This window comes from Pangasianodon hypophthalmus, chromosome 5 (assembly GCF_027358585.1).
Source record: "Pangasianodon hypophthalmus isolate fPanHyp1 chromosome 5, fPanHyp1.pri, whole genome shotgun sequence".
NCBI lineage: Eukaryota > Metazoa > Chordata > Actinopteri > Siluriformes > Pangasiidae > Pangasianodon > Pangasianodon hypophthalmus.
Window position 1 is genome coordinate 25169730 of NC_069714.1, and position 16747 is coordinate 25186476.

At 42.4% G+C, this 16747-nt stretch overlaps 1 protein-coding gene across 3 annotated transcripts in view; it reads left to right on the forward strand.

Moving 5' to 3' along the window:
* The window catches only part of gsk3ba (glycogen synthase kinase 3 beta, genome duplicate a), a 64788-nt gene that overhangs the window by 30007 nt on the left and 18034 nt on the right, over positions 1 to 16747 (forward strand). For all 3 annotated transcript variants that reach the window (XR_008301812.1, XM_034304543.2, XM_034304544.2), the window contains 2 exons: positions 9962 to 10155; positions 13235 to 13318. Coding sequence is in view for 2 of the 3 variants with exons in the window: in XM_034304543.2 (XP_034160434.1) it covers positions 9962 to 10155; positions 13235 to 13318 (278 nt within the window). In the remaining variant the exon portion in view is untranslated. The remainder of the gene's footprint in view (positions 1 to 9961; positions 10156 to 13234; positions 13319 to 16747) is intronic.

Consider the following 16747-nt stretch of genomic DNA (forward strand, 5'->3'; position numbering starts at 1 on the left):
TAATGTGTTATGGCAGGACTAACAGGGCTTTATTGTGCAAAGTGAGACACACAGAAACCTACAAATGACCACGTGGCTGTGTCAAAGTGTTCAGTGTCCAACTGTGTGCGACAGCTGAGCTGTAATCTGTGTGTGTGCGCGTGTGTGTGCGCGTGTGTGCGCGCGTGTGTGCGCGCGTGCGCGCGCGTGTGTGCGCGTGTGTGCGCGTGTGTGTCATGTCGTCTCCCAGTGAATTAAAAAAAAACCCCACCAAGCTCATGAATGTGTGTATGAAAGAGATGTGCAGTATGTATCAAAATCCTAAATGATTCTCGGTCACTCTCTCCCTCTCTATCTGTTCTTCCTTTCTTTTTTTTCTCTCCTTCTGTCTGGCTCGCTCTCTCTCTCTGTCTCTGTTCTCGCTGTTTTCCCTCTCTTTCCTCTCTCTTTCGTTCTCTGTCCTTCTCTTTCGCTGTCCTCTCTCTCTTTCCCTCTATTTTGTTCTCTTTGTCATTCTCTCTCTCTCTCTCTCTCTCTCTCTCTCTCTCACTCTGTTTCCATCTTTCTCTGTCATGCTTTCTTTGTTTTTCTCTGTCACTTTCTTTTTGTCACTCTTTTTTTTTTTTATTGCTTTCTGTATGTCTGTCAGTTTGTTGCTTTCTCCCTTTCTATCGCTGTCAGTCAGTCTCTGTTTGACGCTCTTTCTCTCTGTCGCTCTCTCTCTTTCTCTATCGTTCTCCTGTTTTCTGTCATGCTCTCTTTCTCTCTGTCGCGCTCTCTGTCTGTCTCTGTCTGTCTGTCTGTCTGTCTCTCTGTCGCACGCTCTCTCTCTCTCTCTCTGTCTGTCTGACTGTCTGTCGCACGCTCTCTCTCTCTCTGTCTGCTTCTGTCTGTCGCACGCGCTCTCTGTCTGTCTCTGTCTGTCTGTCTGTCTCTCTGTCGCACGCTCTCTCTCTCTCTGTCGCACTCTCTGTCTGTCTGTCTGTCTCTCTCTCTGTTGCGTGCGCTCTCTCTCTCTCTCTGTCGCGCTCTCTCTCTCTCTCTCTCTCTGTCGCGCTCGCTCTCTCTCTCTCTCTCGCTCTCTTTTGCCCTCTCTACACACTCTCGTTCTCTCCGTCACTGTCTTTCTCTGTCACTGTCTCTTTTTCTGTTTCTCTTTGTGTCTGCCACTCTCTTTTTTTTCTCTCACACTCTCTCTCTGTTCACTCCTTTTTTTTCTTGTTCTCTCTTTCTCGCTCTCGCTCTCGCGCTCTCTCTCTCCCCCTCCACTATATCCCTGACCTTTAAAAAATTCATTTTTTCATCATTCTTCTGGGTTCTCTTTAATCCTCAGCTGGGAAGCTGTGATTTGGTTTCTCTGGCGAGTCTGAGCCGCTGTTGACACGCCGCTGATCATTTCATGTGTCCTGTATCAGGATCTGAGACCCACATTAATGTAAAACGTGTCTCTGGTTAGCGGAGGGAATCCGATTACTGTATGGTGTCTAGTATGCAAATCAGATTGGAACATTTGATAACCAACTTTCTGTGCTGTTCCTTGTTTTAGTTTGATGAAAAAGGTGGTTGTCTTATGTCATTAAACTCGCAGCAACGCGCCAACGTTCTGGATCAACTGTTTTACAGCGGTTCTTTAGAAAATGTCTGGTGACCCTCAGAGTGTTGCTGCTTTAAATAAAAAAAATATTTGGAAATTTTGCATCCTCTGGTAGAAAAATGGTACTGTACCCTACTGTAGGAAGCGCTTTTCATTTAGCTCGCTCCTAGCGTTAGCCAGCTAGCTGTAATCTTGGGCTTCTCCTGCTACTCTGTGTACGCTGGAAATTTAGGGATGAGTCTTTGGCCGTACTTCTTTTGGGCTTGGTGACTTGGTTACATCCTGGTTGAGAGTCCTGACTGGTGTATTTTATTAGGTTTGCTGTATTCTTTTAAAGAAATAGGGAGCTAAAAGTCTCACTGAGTAGCCTAAGTATTGATCGTGCAGTAAGCAAATGTTATATAAGGAATAAAACACCAAGGGGGTGGTGTGAAGTGGATTATTTTCCCGTAACAGCATGTCCCCAAGCCTTTTATTCCTCTTGTATCACTGCAGTTTGCCATTGATTTAATTTTTTTTTTTTGTTAAAGAATGACAAAAAGTACTTTTTATCCATTTATAGTTGCATTTAATACTGAACTTCCATGAAAAATTTGAACAATGATTAGTTCCTGTTATCACGTGTAGCTATAAACAGTTATTCTCTCCATTTCTTTTGACATTAGTAAGGAAGAAAATGTAGCTTGTTACCAAGAAACCACACAGTCCAACATCCCTCGTCTTGAAGACTTTTCTCTGGTGGAAATGTTCTTCATTTTCTCAGAGAAACTTCATCGCATCAATGATTATATGTTTTTTGTTGTTAAATAAATGGATTTTAAAAACCTTTTAAAAACCTTTGGATTTTAAAAGGCTTAGGTTATGTGGATATTCATTACTACGTGGTTTTCCAGCTACCTGTTTCGGTAAACTTGTGTCCAGTGTGTGTTTGCTCATGTTGATGTGCTTGTGCTCCATCACATTGGGTTTGTGTGTGCGAGTGTCACATGTGCTAGCAGTGGCTTAATGCTGAATTGGCTGCAGGTCTTTTGATAGAGAGATGAAAGCATGTCAAGGCCTGAGATAAAACTGACCAGTTAACATTACAAAGCGACTCCCAAACGTTTTACAATTTTGATTGCTATCAGCAAGGACTTGAGTAGTATTTTAAAAAAGAGTTGATTTCCTGTGTTCAAAGGGGGATTTATGTAGCCAACAGCTCCACCTGTCCGTGATTGCTGATGAAACTTTGTTCTCTGTGAGCAAGCTGATATAACTCAAAGGAAGGAAATTAAGCCTCTCCAAGGAAATTGCTTCATCTACATTGTTCTTGCTTTCAGTATCGAGTGTGTCTGCTCCGTCTGCCCAGTCCTCCCTTTCAGCTCCAAGTCATCATTAGTCTGTGACAAATGATTTGATGTGAGGATGCATTAAAAACTGTAAAGCATTAAACATTAAAACCTGATAGAGATAGCTGTATACTTGACACAGATGGAACAATGTATTTACTGTGTGTCATTTATTTAAGCCCAAAACAGCAGTTTCTGCTAAGAGTGTAGGGACAAGTGAGTAAGAAACTAGTGAAGGACTAAGCAAGCAAGGCAAGAAGCTAATGAGAGAGAAAGCAAGGGAAGAGGACTGGTAATGAGCAAGTGAGGGAACAGGACTGAGAGGGAGCAAGCAATTGATGGGACAAGAAGGAGGCAAACAAGGGAAGAGGTCTGGAAGGGAGCAATTGAGGGAACACCACTGGAACTGAGCAAGCCAGGGAGCAAGTGAGGGAACACCACTGGAACTGAGCAAGCCAGGGAGCAAGTGAGGGAAAGGGACTGGGACGGTGAAAACGAGTGAAGGGGACTCACAGAGAATGCGATTGAAGGGGACTTGGGTTGGAGCAAGCTAGGGAAAGGGACTGAGAAAGAACAAGCGAGGCATCAAGCCTTGGGAGGAAGCAACCGAGAGATGAGACTGGGAGAGAGCAAGCAAAGGAGAGGGGACTGGGAAGGATTCAGATGATGGAAGGGAATGTTCAGGAAGAAATGAGGGAAATGGACCTGAGAGGGAGCAAGTGACGGAAGGGGACTGGGAAGGAGCAAGCAAGGGAAAAGGGCTGGTAAAAAGCAAGCCGAGGAATGGGAGTTCCTTCTTGGACTGGGAGGAACTGAGCGAGGGAGGTGTTCCGTCTGTGCAAATTCAAGGTCACAGGTCACTCCGCAGGTCACATTAATCTACTGTCTTTACTGAAGTTGTGGACCACACAGCTGTGTGTGCTGTGTGTCTGACCACCTTCATTCTCTTTTACGTCATTGACTGCTGGTCTTCCTGTTTATTCTTCTCTATCTCTTTATCGCTGTATCTCTGTCCTTAGCATTTCTGTCAATCTCTGTCCTCCCTCTTCCCTCTTATAACTGGGAGAGGCTGTCACAGAACACGCTCATGTCTCTTAGCCAGGAATGAGAAGGAGAGCAAGACTTTACGTCAGTGGAAAAAGACTTGCCTTACAGCTACTGACGATGTGGAAATTGTGTATACACACACACACACACACACACAGACACACACAGACACACACAGACACACACTATGCACTACCCTGTACTATGGGTCTGTGTATATTTTTGTTCTGGTTGATTGGATGATGTCACTGCTCGTGAGCAGCTTGTGTGTGTGTGGGTTTCGTGATGTCTCCACTCAACACTGACAAAGACACACCTCTCCACTTGCCTTGTGGCACAAATGGCACAATCAAGGTCTGTACTGCTCACAGCGAGACTCTTCTCAATAAGCACAATTATGTACAATGAAATCCAATGCGGCCATCACTTACGACTGCACTCATGCAGTCACACTTGCATTTCAGTACGTGTTGGATTACACACATCGTTAAATGAGGTCATGTGCCGTAGCTGAGGTTCATATGGTGCATGTTGTTGTACATATGCTGTAGCGATTTTGCTGAGTCATAATTCTGAACCATCTCCAGTTCAGACAAAGATCACCAGGGATCTCATTTAGATTACAAGTGACATGTTTTTCGCCTCATTGTCCTGTTTCATTTATCTGCTTCTTGTGCGGAGCGAGTGTGTGCCGCTCCAGTAACCAGTCTGACAGCGTGTTAAAGATCGGAAGATCGTCCTTTTATTTGTACGCTTGGAGAATGCCTTTGTGTCCTACACTATAGGTTGTCAATCATGTTAAATGTGTATTGTCATCGCCCTTCACTCATACTCGAGTGTGTGCACATGTATCTGCTTGGGTGTGGATTGGTTGATGGCATGCCATCGGTAAGTGGGCCAAAGCATCTCTGAGAAGTGTGCGTTGCTATGGAAACGGATGTGGGGCTGGCTGGTGGGTAGCCATGCAGCTGTGGCTGGTTGGCCAGGTTTCAGGAGGAAAAGGAAGAAGGATAGTGTGTGTGTGTGTGTGTGTGTGTGTGTGTGTGTGTGTGTGTGTGTGTGTGTGTGTGTGAGGTGTACAGTACTGTACTCTGGAGCATCTTCTCTTGAGCAGGCTACTGCTCCATCTCCCTGTTCAGCCACATTTAGTGTTACTACATTATAACTGTTCTGAATACTAGATGCAGAGATCTGAATTGATAAACAGGGTTCTGAATTATGGATCAGTGATGACGTTTTTGAATTCTAGTTGTTAAGTTATGAATCCTAGATACGAAGTTCTGAAATTTAGAAACCAAGTTCTTTGTAAATGAAGTTGTTAATTAAATGAGTGCGTTCATAACTCATAATTCCGCCTACAAAAATGATTTATAAGTCTTTAAACCTCAGAATTACATCTCTAGAACACAGATTTCTGACCTTGGCCAGGAGATTTCAGAGCTATATTTGCAGATTTTAGAGCTAGATGTGCAGATTCTAATATTCAGAACTCAAAGCTCAGCATTTGGAAGTCAGCTCTCTTAACATGGTTTCTAAATTTCCGAACTTTGCCTTTCAAATTCATAGCTTAGTGACTAGAATACAGAATTCAGTCTCGAATCTCTGCCTCCAGAATATAGAAATCGGTCTCTCAGTTCAGAAGGTCAGATGTTTGTCTCTGGAATTTAGAGCTCAGTTTCTCAAATTCAGAATTTACAGTTTAGACTCTGAATTCAGAAGACAGATCTCTGCCTCTAGATAGGCTAGTCACGATAATTACATTCTTGACTTATCGTCAGCTATAAGAACATGACCTCAATTGTTTTTGCTGACTTCGATATCGCCTATTGTGTTTACGTGTGTTTGTTTACATAAGAATGAATGTCGCCAACATTTTAGCCATTTGCGCTGCGTCTGTCCTCTCGTCTGCTCTAGGGCCGTCGAATTTAAGATAAAAACAAAAACTGCATGTGAATTTAAGATGTGTAGCAAGCACTAGCACAGACTTTAGTTAAAACATACTGTTGAAAAAATGACACGTTAAGATATTAACAATGCGTTGACAATGTTTTTTGAAGAAGAAAAATCTACAGTGAATAGTTCTAGTGTTTCAAATAATCCAGTTATAGTGAATACTGTTGGGGATTGAGCCGCTTGAGCTGCGTGAGCTGAAACTGAACAGTGAATGAACACCGGTAAACTGAAGCGCTTTACTAGCGGCGTAATTAACTCCCTCAAACACATCCTATACACACATGAGATTAATCAGACATCTACACGACATAAACGTAATGTTACAACTTCCTTCTGCACAAAATGACGCGAACGCACAAGTGAACTTGAACTTGAGTAAAGCAGTAGGTAGAATGTTACGTCACGCTGTGAATACGCTCTTTCCATAACAACGCACTAAAACACGGACAACGAATAACTACAGCATAAAGAAAACCTCCACACAAGTGCCTTTGTGCTATCTTCAGAGACACTCTAAAAGGAGGATTCCTAAACTAACTTTGTCAAACATGTTACTTTGTTTTACTTGTTATTAATTATAGCTAATATGTTGTTACTTTGCACTTTTTGCTAACGTAGGTCCTAACTGGACTGGCAGTATATTGCCTGTTAAGGAATGAGTGACTCCCTCTACTCCTGTGCCAAGTGTTTAACTATTTAGTGCAGTTTTTATTAACGGAGCCAGAGAGTCCATTTTATTTATTGTTCTGGTTGTGGTTTTATTTTATTTATGTTTTTTTTTTTATTATTATTTATTTAGGATATTTAATTTTTTTTGACATTCCAATTCCAGTGTCTTACGATTTCTTAAGATTTAAAGTTCTTTGCTCTATGAAAGGGTGTACTTGCATTATTATGCTATTATATTATCATTATATCATTGGCATAAAATGATCTTTAATTGACAATATCATCGTTTATTGCAGTTATTTCTGGGACATCACATCCAACAAAAGCAGTTATCGTGACAGGCCTACCTCTAGAATTCAGAGCTCTGTCTCTCAGTTCAGAAATCAAATCTCTGCCTCTAGAATTCAAAATTCAGTCTAATCTGAATCTAATCTAATCTAATCATCAAGACTTAGTGGCTTCATTTCAACAAATTCATTTCAAAAAATCGATTATGCTCCAAACTCAGACTGTGCCAGAGAGTCGGGGTCAAAGGGAGGCTCTGGTCTTAAGTTAAACTTTAACAGAATTAACAAGGACTTTGAACTGCGTTCTGGAACCCAAAGCCTCTAATCCTTTTCAGCACAGCCTACTGCTTCACACACACACACACACACACACACACACACACACACACACACACACACACACACACACACACACGGTGCTCTTTATGGGTCTTTTATGTGGGCTTGGTGAATGACTAATGTAGGACACTGATAATCTCTAAGAAGTATGAAATGGAATATCAATATATCAATTTGTATCAATTATTTTATTACTTTTAATGTCCTCTACAATGTGCGATTTATAATGCAAGCTTTATATATATATATATATATATATATATATATATATATATATATATATATATATATATATATATATATATATATATATATATATACACACACACACTAGTCCTATTTTGACTGTATCATTGCAAAAAATGTCCAGCCTCACCCCTGAAACATTATGTTATAAGTACAGAATAAAACACTTGGGGGCGTGATGTTATGAGAAAACAATCAATGACGTGGTGGTGTGTTGGGTCTGACGTGAAGCAGAGTTACTATTACCACTGCAAAAGTTGATTATTTTCCAGTAACAGCTCACCCAAAGTGTTCTATGCCTCTTAATATTTACAGTTTTTAATTTAATAACAAATGACATTTCCTGTCCATTTATAGTTACAGTTAAGGTTGTGAGATGTCCACGAAAAACTTACGGTATCGTGGCTATCAGCATTCCCTCACCAGCCTCTCTTTTCTCTTTTTTTGTAGTCTCCGTATGGAAGACTTTCCTGTCTCAGAAAATGTATAGTTACTCTGCCTGTTACAAAACGCTGACACTGGAGACTCCTTTTACACAACGCGTGATCCCAACCAAGAACATCACAGGTCTCGCTGTGCTAGCACTGAAGGAATCCACGGCTTCTCCCAATTCCCTTATAAGGCTCTCATAATCAGGATTGTTCTTCACATGCTGTGTGTTGTGTACGGTCAGCGCTCACATCACACACCACTTTGCTTTGAAGAGATTGGATGAGCAGCTCTGCATGATTTAAGTTCTTTGAATAAGAAGTGTCTTGTAGTGAAGCTCCACTGAAACATGAACATCAGCTGGATGTTATCCTTCATGTCTTGCTCTTTGATGCGATCGTCTTCTGCTTGGTGCTTTACTGTACTATTACTCTGACTTGCTCGTCTCAGATAGACCGGGACTTGCTTATTTTCACAGGGACTTGCTTGTTTTCACAACTTTGAAGGTCTAGCCAAAAATAACACTTTCCCTTATGCAGCCCATAACTTCTTCCACCCAGACACAAAACCCTCATATGATCACAAGATGTATCATATATTTTTGTAGATTTCTTTCTTGCATTCATTTCTCAGCTTGCTAGTAACAGGAAACAGCATGGACGTAAATATGAGATTAAATGAAATGCACATCATTGTCTGGTAATCACTGGGCTTAAATACCGAGCTCAATACAGACTTCTTTTTCTGTATTGATTTTCTGTTTTTGTACAGCACAGCACATACAGCTGTGACCAATCACAGCTCTCCAGTCACTGCTCCTAAAACTAAAGCTGTTTAAAAACAGGAAGGACTTCAAACAGGACCTCACACCTCTTTACCCTGCGTTCACACCAGCGAGCGATAAGTCGCCGATGTCGCTTTCAGTTTGTCTCTCGTGGGCTTGGAGCGAGCGCTGCTCTTGTCGCACGTGGGCGTGTTGCATCCGTCCTGTGTTTTTAGCTCCAGTGAGAAAGAGCAGTGGTCGAAATGTAGCCTACAGCATACAGTTTGCAGCAGTATATAAGTTCGTGGTCTTTTAACTGTACCTAAAATGAGTTATTTTACGTTACATGTCAGGCTTAATATTAGAGAGTAGAGAGCAGAGTAGCTGTCCTCATGTTAGCAGAGTAGCTGTGCTAGCTACAAACACTCTCCAAAGACACCAACGATCTCTGCTGTTTTCCTCCAAGCTTTATTTTTCTTTGAAATGTCTCTATATGTATTTAATGAGAATAAGATGAAAACACAATTATATGTTTTTATTTAGTTTTTTTCGAGTGTGGCAAAACATAGGAATTATATGCAGGTACTAACTGCGCCATATGATTGGTCCGAGCCAATCGTTTCGATTTGTCACTTTACTGTGTCAATTTTAACTCACACTGTCACTTTGTCGCTCTCTTCTGTCACTAAAATCTCACGGTCGCATGTCGCTTTGCCGCTCACGAGCGTGAACGCACCTTTACCCTGTGCTACAGTGCTGTTTTTCTTTTTATTATTTTATTTATTTATCTATTTTAACCACAACCATTGTTGATGTTGCTGTTTTTAAGGCCATTCCAGTATTTGTGGATACTTTGCTATATTTGTTCAAACTGCCTTGAGCCCTTTGAGCAGTTCAAATTATTTCAGAGTTAAACGGCTTGCAATTCGCCCCGGCCTGACTGTAACCAATCAGTTATCTTTCGAAAAAAAAATTTACTAAACGAGGCTGAAAAGCCTCAGGGTTTCTGCTGCTGTAAGAGAGAACTTCATGTGCTGATGATATTAATTTCCAAAGATTTCAGCTTGCTCCAGCCCTGTATTTTTATGACAGGGTGGCAGATCCAGAGAGTCAGACAACAGTCTGAAAGTTTATTGACGTGAGTGAAGTTTGTTAAATTGAGTCATTGTCGTCGTAGATTTCGGGAGCGAAACTTACCCAGAAGGCTTTGCGATATAATTACTTTCCCAGGAGCAAAATTGTTAGGCAAAAACTAAGTGTAACTAACGGCGTGTGTGTGTGTGTCATGAGACTGACTCTCCCTCTTCTTTTTTTTTTTCTTCTCTAGGAGATAAGGATGGCAGCAAGGTGACGTCAGTGATGGCGACTCCAGGCCAGGGGCCCGATCGGCCCCAGGAGGTCAGCTACACGGACACGAAGGTGATCGGGAATGGCTCGTTCGGCGTCGTCTACCAGGCCAAGCTGTGCGAGTCCGGAGAGCTGGTGGCCATCAAGAAGGTGCTGCAGGACAAGAGGTTTAAGGTGAGAGTCATTGGGGAGAGGAATGAGACGGTGTTAATCTCTAGCAGGCTGAAATTGTAAGCAGTGTTTGTGTTCCTGAGATTAACGCCGTCCCATTTGTAAAGGAACATAAGTGTGAGTTCAGCCAAAGATGTGGATGAGAATGTAGTATCTTTTTATAGATGATGATGTGACCATGGTGACATCAGTCTGCTGAATTTGATCCACTGTGACTTGTGTGTGTGTGTGTGTGTGTGTGTGTGTGTGTGTGTGTGTGTGTGTGTGTGAGTTTTACACTCTTCACCCCCTTGATCACAGCTCTTCACGTCTTCTGTGCTTGACACATTAAACCCACCAACCAGTCATCACGTCAAGCACCGTCGCCATGGCGACCTGTACCGTCAGGTCGTGTCGTGATTGATTTAATGAAATGCGCTTCTCCTCTGCTCTCGGTCAGATTGCAGAAATTGGTGATACAGTGAGAGAATCACAAATTCTCTTCCGTTGTTCAACAGACACACACAATGCACTTATTACTTAAAAGAAAATGAATTACATCATACTGTGTTCATTTCAGGCCATATTATATCTAATAGCTCCTACCAGTAAGGAAGCACGTCTGCCCTGAAGGGAATAAATAAAGTGGGAAAAACCCTGCCCGGATGATACGGTATCGTGCTGAGTCATCCCTGAGCCAGTGATCGACATTTGATTATTCAGCCTTGGCACGTGGCCCGTTGGCGTACGTGACCATGTAAAATGAAGTGTTCAGGTAGAATAGTCTTTCACTTCACTGCAGTGCCATTACTGCACTGTTAGGTGTTCCTTCATTCCCCCCAAACAGCGTTGTTATAGATTAGCTACTTAAGAAAGTGGCTGACATGTTTCCTTATAATGGCACTGTGGGAGTATAATGTGTGTGTGTCTGTGTGTGTGTCTGTGTGTGTGTCTGTGTGTGTGTCTGTGTGTGTGTCTGTGTGTGTGTCTGTGCGTGTCTGTGCGTGTGTCTGTGCGTGTGTCTGTGCGTGTGTCTGTGCGTGTGTCTGTGCGTGTGTCTGTGCGTGTGTCTGTGCGTGTGTGTGCGTGTGTCTGTGCGGCGATGCAGAGTGGCCTGGCAGGCTGCCTGAGAGACGGGAAACCACAAAGGTAAATGAAGTCACCGAAGTCATGAGTGAGTGAGAGAGAGAGAGATAGCTGATGAGCAGAGTAGCATGGTTTTGATACTTAGATCATAAAGCTATTAAAGTCCAGGGGAACATTATGTTAAATATTAGAACTGGGGTGTTGCGGTAACTTCATGGAAAGTTTGAATGAAAGAAAACAAGATGCCTGTGGATCCAGTTCAGTTTGAGAACTAACTGGGCATGGTCTAATATTCTAAAGAGCACACTGGATTGACAGTCCTCTGTCAAAGACTTCCAGGCAACTCCCACCCTACATGAAGCACCCTGTAACTGTGAACACTGTGCACTATAATGAACTAGTCATGTTCAGGTAGCTAGCTAGCTATGATATTCTGTGTTCTGGTTAAAGGGGCTAATGTCGTTGGTCCTGCAGTATTTTGTAAGGAAAGAAGCAAAAAGAGAAATAAGAGAAAAATGTACTGTAGAGGAAGAATTGGTTGGGGAAATGCAGGTAGTGAGGGTTGTCTGTTCTGCAAAGAGAACTGGAGGTATAGTGTAAAAAGTGTACATATATTTATACCGTGCATCACTATCCACTATACGTGTTTGTCTTTAATTTTGCTGTTTCTAACAAGAGACTGGGTATAACATGATGCATATATTTTACCCTCACACTCCTTCACAAATAGATGGATGATAGAACTGGATTCAGGGATCTGCTGCGCATGATGTTTGATTTCCTCTCAGGCTCTCTCTAGCTGTTCCGCAGTGCTGTTCTTGCTACTAGTCACAGAGGGTTTTTACTCTATATGATTCATCGCTGAGAATATCAAGCATGCTTGAAAATATCTGAGCGTTTGCAACGGCTTGCAGTCACATCCTGAACCATTGAACCGCTCACACTACACAAGCAGTTGCCATGGGAACGTGCAGAGTGCTGTCGGTGAGCTGTGAGGGGGTTATCGCAGATCTCCAAAATTAATCTGTGTTGGAAAATTGGGCTTAAAATCGTATAACAGATTTAAGATACAGCATTACAGCCTGATGAGAGTGTGTGTGTGTGTGTGTGTGTGTGTGTGTGTGTGTGTAAGTGACTGTAGCCAGCTACAGTGTGTAGGCTCCTAACGTCTAATTCCACTAAGAACTTTTTTCCCCCCAACTATTCTGAGCTTTCAAAACTCAAAGGTGTTTGTGTGTTTTTAAGCCCACTTCCTTATCTCAGTTTTTTTTTTTTTTTTTTTTATAAAATAAATGCATCTGTGACTGTTCTGAGCATCCCACGCTGTGCAGCTGCAGCAAGACCGCCGGGGAATGTGTGATATTTCTGGTTTTGACGATTCCAACAGGATTTATTTTAATACGCCGCCTCTACATTTCCCTCACTTCCCTTAGCACCGTGAATGAGACACGCTTGCGCCTCTCTCTCTGTCACTGTGTGGGTGGTGTGCCAATTACAGCCTCTGTTTCAGGCAGCATGGCTCAGAGAGATATAGTGTGTGTGTATGTGTGTGACAACTGAACGTTTGCCTGAGGCACGGCCCTGTGCGTTGTTTCTATTTTCGTCATCTCATCACATTCAGGCTGAGAAATGGACGTGAAGCTCGACAGCAACACTGCTAAACGTCTGTTCATACAGCTACACCAAGGCCTTCATCACACCACTGCACTTTATCTTTTATTTTACCTTTTATATTAACGTAACCATTAATGGTGCACACGTTTTTTTTTTATTTCCTTTTAAACTTTCCTTGGAATATTAAAATATAATAAAGTAGAAAATTGTTGCAGCTGCTTCCAGTCAGACTTTGTAACCATTAAACAATACTGCCATTATACTTATATATTATGCTTTCACTCTATTTCCCAGCCCTTCTGTGCACTCTGAGTGTGATGAAGTTTATATTCTCTGTGCTGATGATGCTGTATGTTTTTTTTTGTTTTTTTTTTTCTTCTCTTTCCTCTCTTCTATGCTACAGAACCGTGAGCTGCAGATCATGAGGAAGCTGGACCACTGCAACATCGTCCGCCTCCGGTACTTCTTCTACTCCAGTGGGGACAAGGTGATTGTCTTTGTCCACACACACACATCCTTGTACTTATTGTTGGCATTGCAAAGCCTCTCCATAAAGCATGAACACACTCCTTTTTATCCCAATTACTCAGTTTTTACTTGTGAATGGAGGACTAGTGGGTAAATGCATACCAGAAAGTGCTCAAGTTTAATATGTTGTAGGAAAAATGTCTGCTTTGACAGTGTCTTTGTGGCAATGCAAGTGACTTTCCTGCTGTTCAGTTAAATCAGAGATGTGTATCTCTTTCCCAGAGTGAAAGATTTTGATGTGATCAAAGCATATAACGATTCATTATCATATGAGTTAGAGCAGTTTCAGTGTTATAATGTGATTCTGCAAACAGTTTAGCTTTAATTCCTAATTGTTAGCTTTGAGGCAAGAAACATCACACCTCCTTCAATGAGACTGACAGGCAAAGAGAGCAGGACACGCCTCCTTCTGTAAGAGTGACAGGTACAGAGAGGAGGACACACCTCTTTCTGTAAGAATGACAGTTACAGAGAGGAGGACACGCCTCCTTCTGTAAGAGTGACAGGTACAGAGAGGAGGACACGCCTCCTTCTGTAAGAATGACAGGTACAGAGAGGAGGACACGCCTCCTTCTGTAAGAATGACAGGTACAGAGAGGAGGACACGCCTCCTTCTGTAAGAGTGACAGGTACAGAGAGGAGGACACGCCTCCTTCTGTAAGAATGACAGGTACAGAGAGGAGGACACGCTTCCTTCTGTAAGAGTGACAGGTACAGAGAGGAGGACACGCCTCCTTCTGTAAGAGTGACAGGTACAGAGAGGAGGACACGCCTCCTTCTGTAAGAGTGACAGGTACAGAGAGGAGGACACGCCTCCTTCTGTAAGAGTGACAGGTACAGAGAGGAGGACACGCCTCCTTCTGTAAGAGTGACAGGTACAGAGAGGAGGACACGCCTTCTTCTGTAAGAGTGACAGGCACAGAGAGGAGGACACGCCTCCTTCTGTAAGAATGACAGGTACAGAGAGGAGGACACGCCTCCTTCTGTAAGAATGACAGGCACAGAGAGCAGACCACACTTCCTTCTGTAAGAATGACAGGCACAGAGAGCAGGACACGCCTCCTTAAGTGAAACTGACAGGCACAGATACAACATTAATAATGTAATTAAGAGAGCAGGTGCAGATGTGTGTGTGCGTGTGAGAGAGAGGGAGAGAAAGACACTGCAGCCATATGGAACACCCTGATATCCTGACATAGACTCTGGACAGCTGTAAGCTCTCTTACACACACGCATGCACACACACATATGAATTAGCACAAATTTCATTGAGTGAAATTGACTAGAAATGTCTATTCACGTTTGCACACACACACACACACACACACACACACACACTCCACATGCTCCAACATGTGTGTTAACAAATGCATGGTTGGGGTGGAAGAATGAGAACGGAGGGGTTAGAGTGAGAGAAGGTGAATACAGAGGGATGGAGAGAAGGAATGAGAAAGTTGAGAGAGTTTCTTTTCACCGATAGGCACCGATAAGTTTCTTCTGATGTTTTTTCTTGATGAAAAATGTTTGGTGGCAGCAGGATGTGTGTTTCTGTTTGGGCTTTCAAGAACCACGAAAAACACAATGCTGTTCTGAACGTCGAGTGTCCCTGTGGCTGATCTGAACTGCACAGAAATCATTTTCAGTTACTCAAGCTGACTCACACATTTCTGTGTTTGTGTTCTGCACTGATTTTGTTCTGCATGGGAGCATCATCAGAATGTGCACAGTTTAGAGGGAACAGTGGTGAAAGGGTTCAGGACCTCGTCTAAAAACCGCGCTGCGCTTTCACACCACAGAAGTGTTGGTGATTTGGTGCTGTGTTCCAAAAGCAACAGATAGGTCTGGAACTTCGACTCGCTGACATCTTTCGTTGCCATGACACGTCTGTGCCGTAGGGTTTGTGTTTGGATGATGAAATGTCATGTCAGAAGTATAAAACACTGATTTTAAAGTACCTGATGGTTCAGCATGAACAGTGCATCAGTGGGGTAAAAGTGTGAAGCAGTTGGAGAGGACACTCTTTCCTCCTGTCTCACACCTCACTTTCCTCTCTTTTCCCTCATTTCTCCGTCTCTCTTCTTGTGTCACGTGAGCAGATTGATGAGATTGATAAGAAGTTGGTGCATCTGTGTATGAGGTGATGACCCTGACCTCGGTCACCTCACATGTATTTCAGCTCTCACACCAAACTGTGGCTTCAGCTGTTTGACTCATAATTCAGGATGGTGTTTTTTTTTTTTTTTGGAAATATATTTCATTGGGTATACCTGCTTCTGAAACAGAAAACCCAAAATGCTTAGAGAATACTCCAAATAAATATATAATGGTCCCCAGAGCTGTCTTCAAATGTACACGGGTATAAATATACATGATGATCATTTTTAAATAAATTTCAAATGTATTATTTAACATAAGAAGAAGAGGAAGAACAATAATTGTTGTTGTTGTACTTTCGGCTGCTCCTGTTAGGGGTTGCCACTGTGGATCATTGTCCCGTGTGTTTTGATTTTGGCACAGTTTTTACGCCGTTTGCCCTTACTGACACAACCCTCCCCAGTTTTATCCGGGCTTAGGACTGGCACTGAGAGTGCACATGCAACCAAATCGCCCCCCGACCCGGCAGGGAATCGAACCCAGGCCACAGTGGTGAGAGCCAGGAAGAACAATAATTAAAAGTAAATTAAAAATTAAAAGACATCAAAAATCCATTACTTATTATTCAGTCCACTATAGAATTTAGCAATTATTTTTGACTTTTCCAATACTTTTTTCAGTATTTATTTATTTATTTATTTAAAGATTTATCTAAATCTTAGCACCACTGGGGAGAGAATAAGGATTTCTGGAGTTGGGAACTCTCACACTCTCATCCATCTTCTCCTCTCTTTTTTAGTTCTTTCTCCATCTGAATTTCTCCACATCATCCTTTCAGTTTAACTCAAGCTGCCAGTAGTTTTACTTAAACAGAGCTTCAGTGATGATGGGGTTGTCAATTTGCTGACATTACACATTATTCATGTAGTTGCTGTTGTGAAATCTGCTGAGCATAGCTCTCACTCTCGCGCTCTCTCTCTCTTTCTCTCTCTCTCTCTCTCTCTCTCTCTCTCTCACACGCGCACACACACACGACTCTGCTCTCTGTTCGTTTGGCCTGCACTATATGTGTGCCAAAAACCACTCTACCCCAGAGAGCGAGAGACATTTAGAAGTATTTCATGTGGGTTGATGTTTAACCACCACATTTATTCTTGCATTGGCACATATGCTTGCATTCTTGCATGGTATGTGTGTGCAGATTTGTTGGTGATTATTTCGTAAAGTCATGTCAGTGTGAAGAATTGTGAAATTCTCAAGAGATCAAAAGCCTTGCAAAGAAGTCAGTATAGTT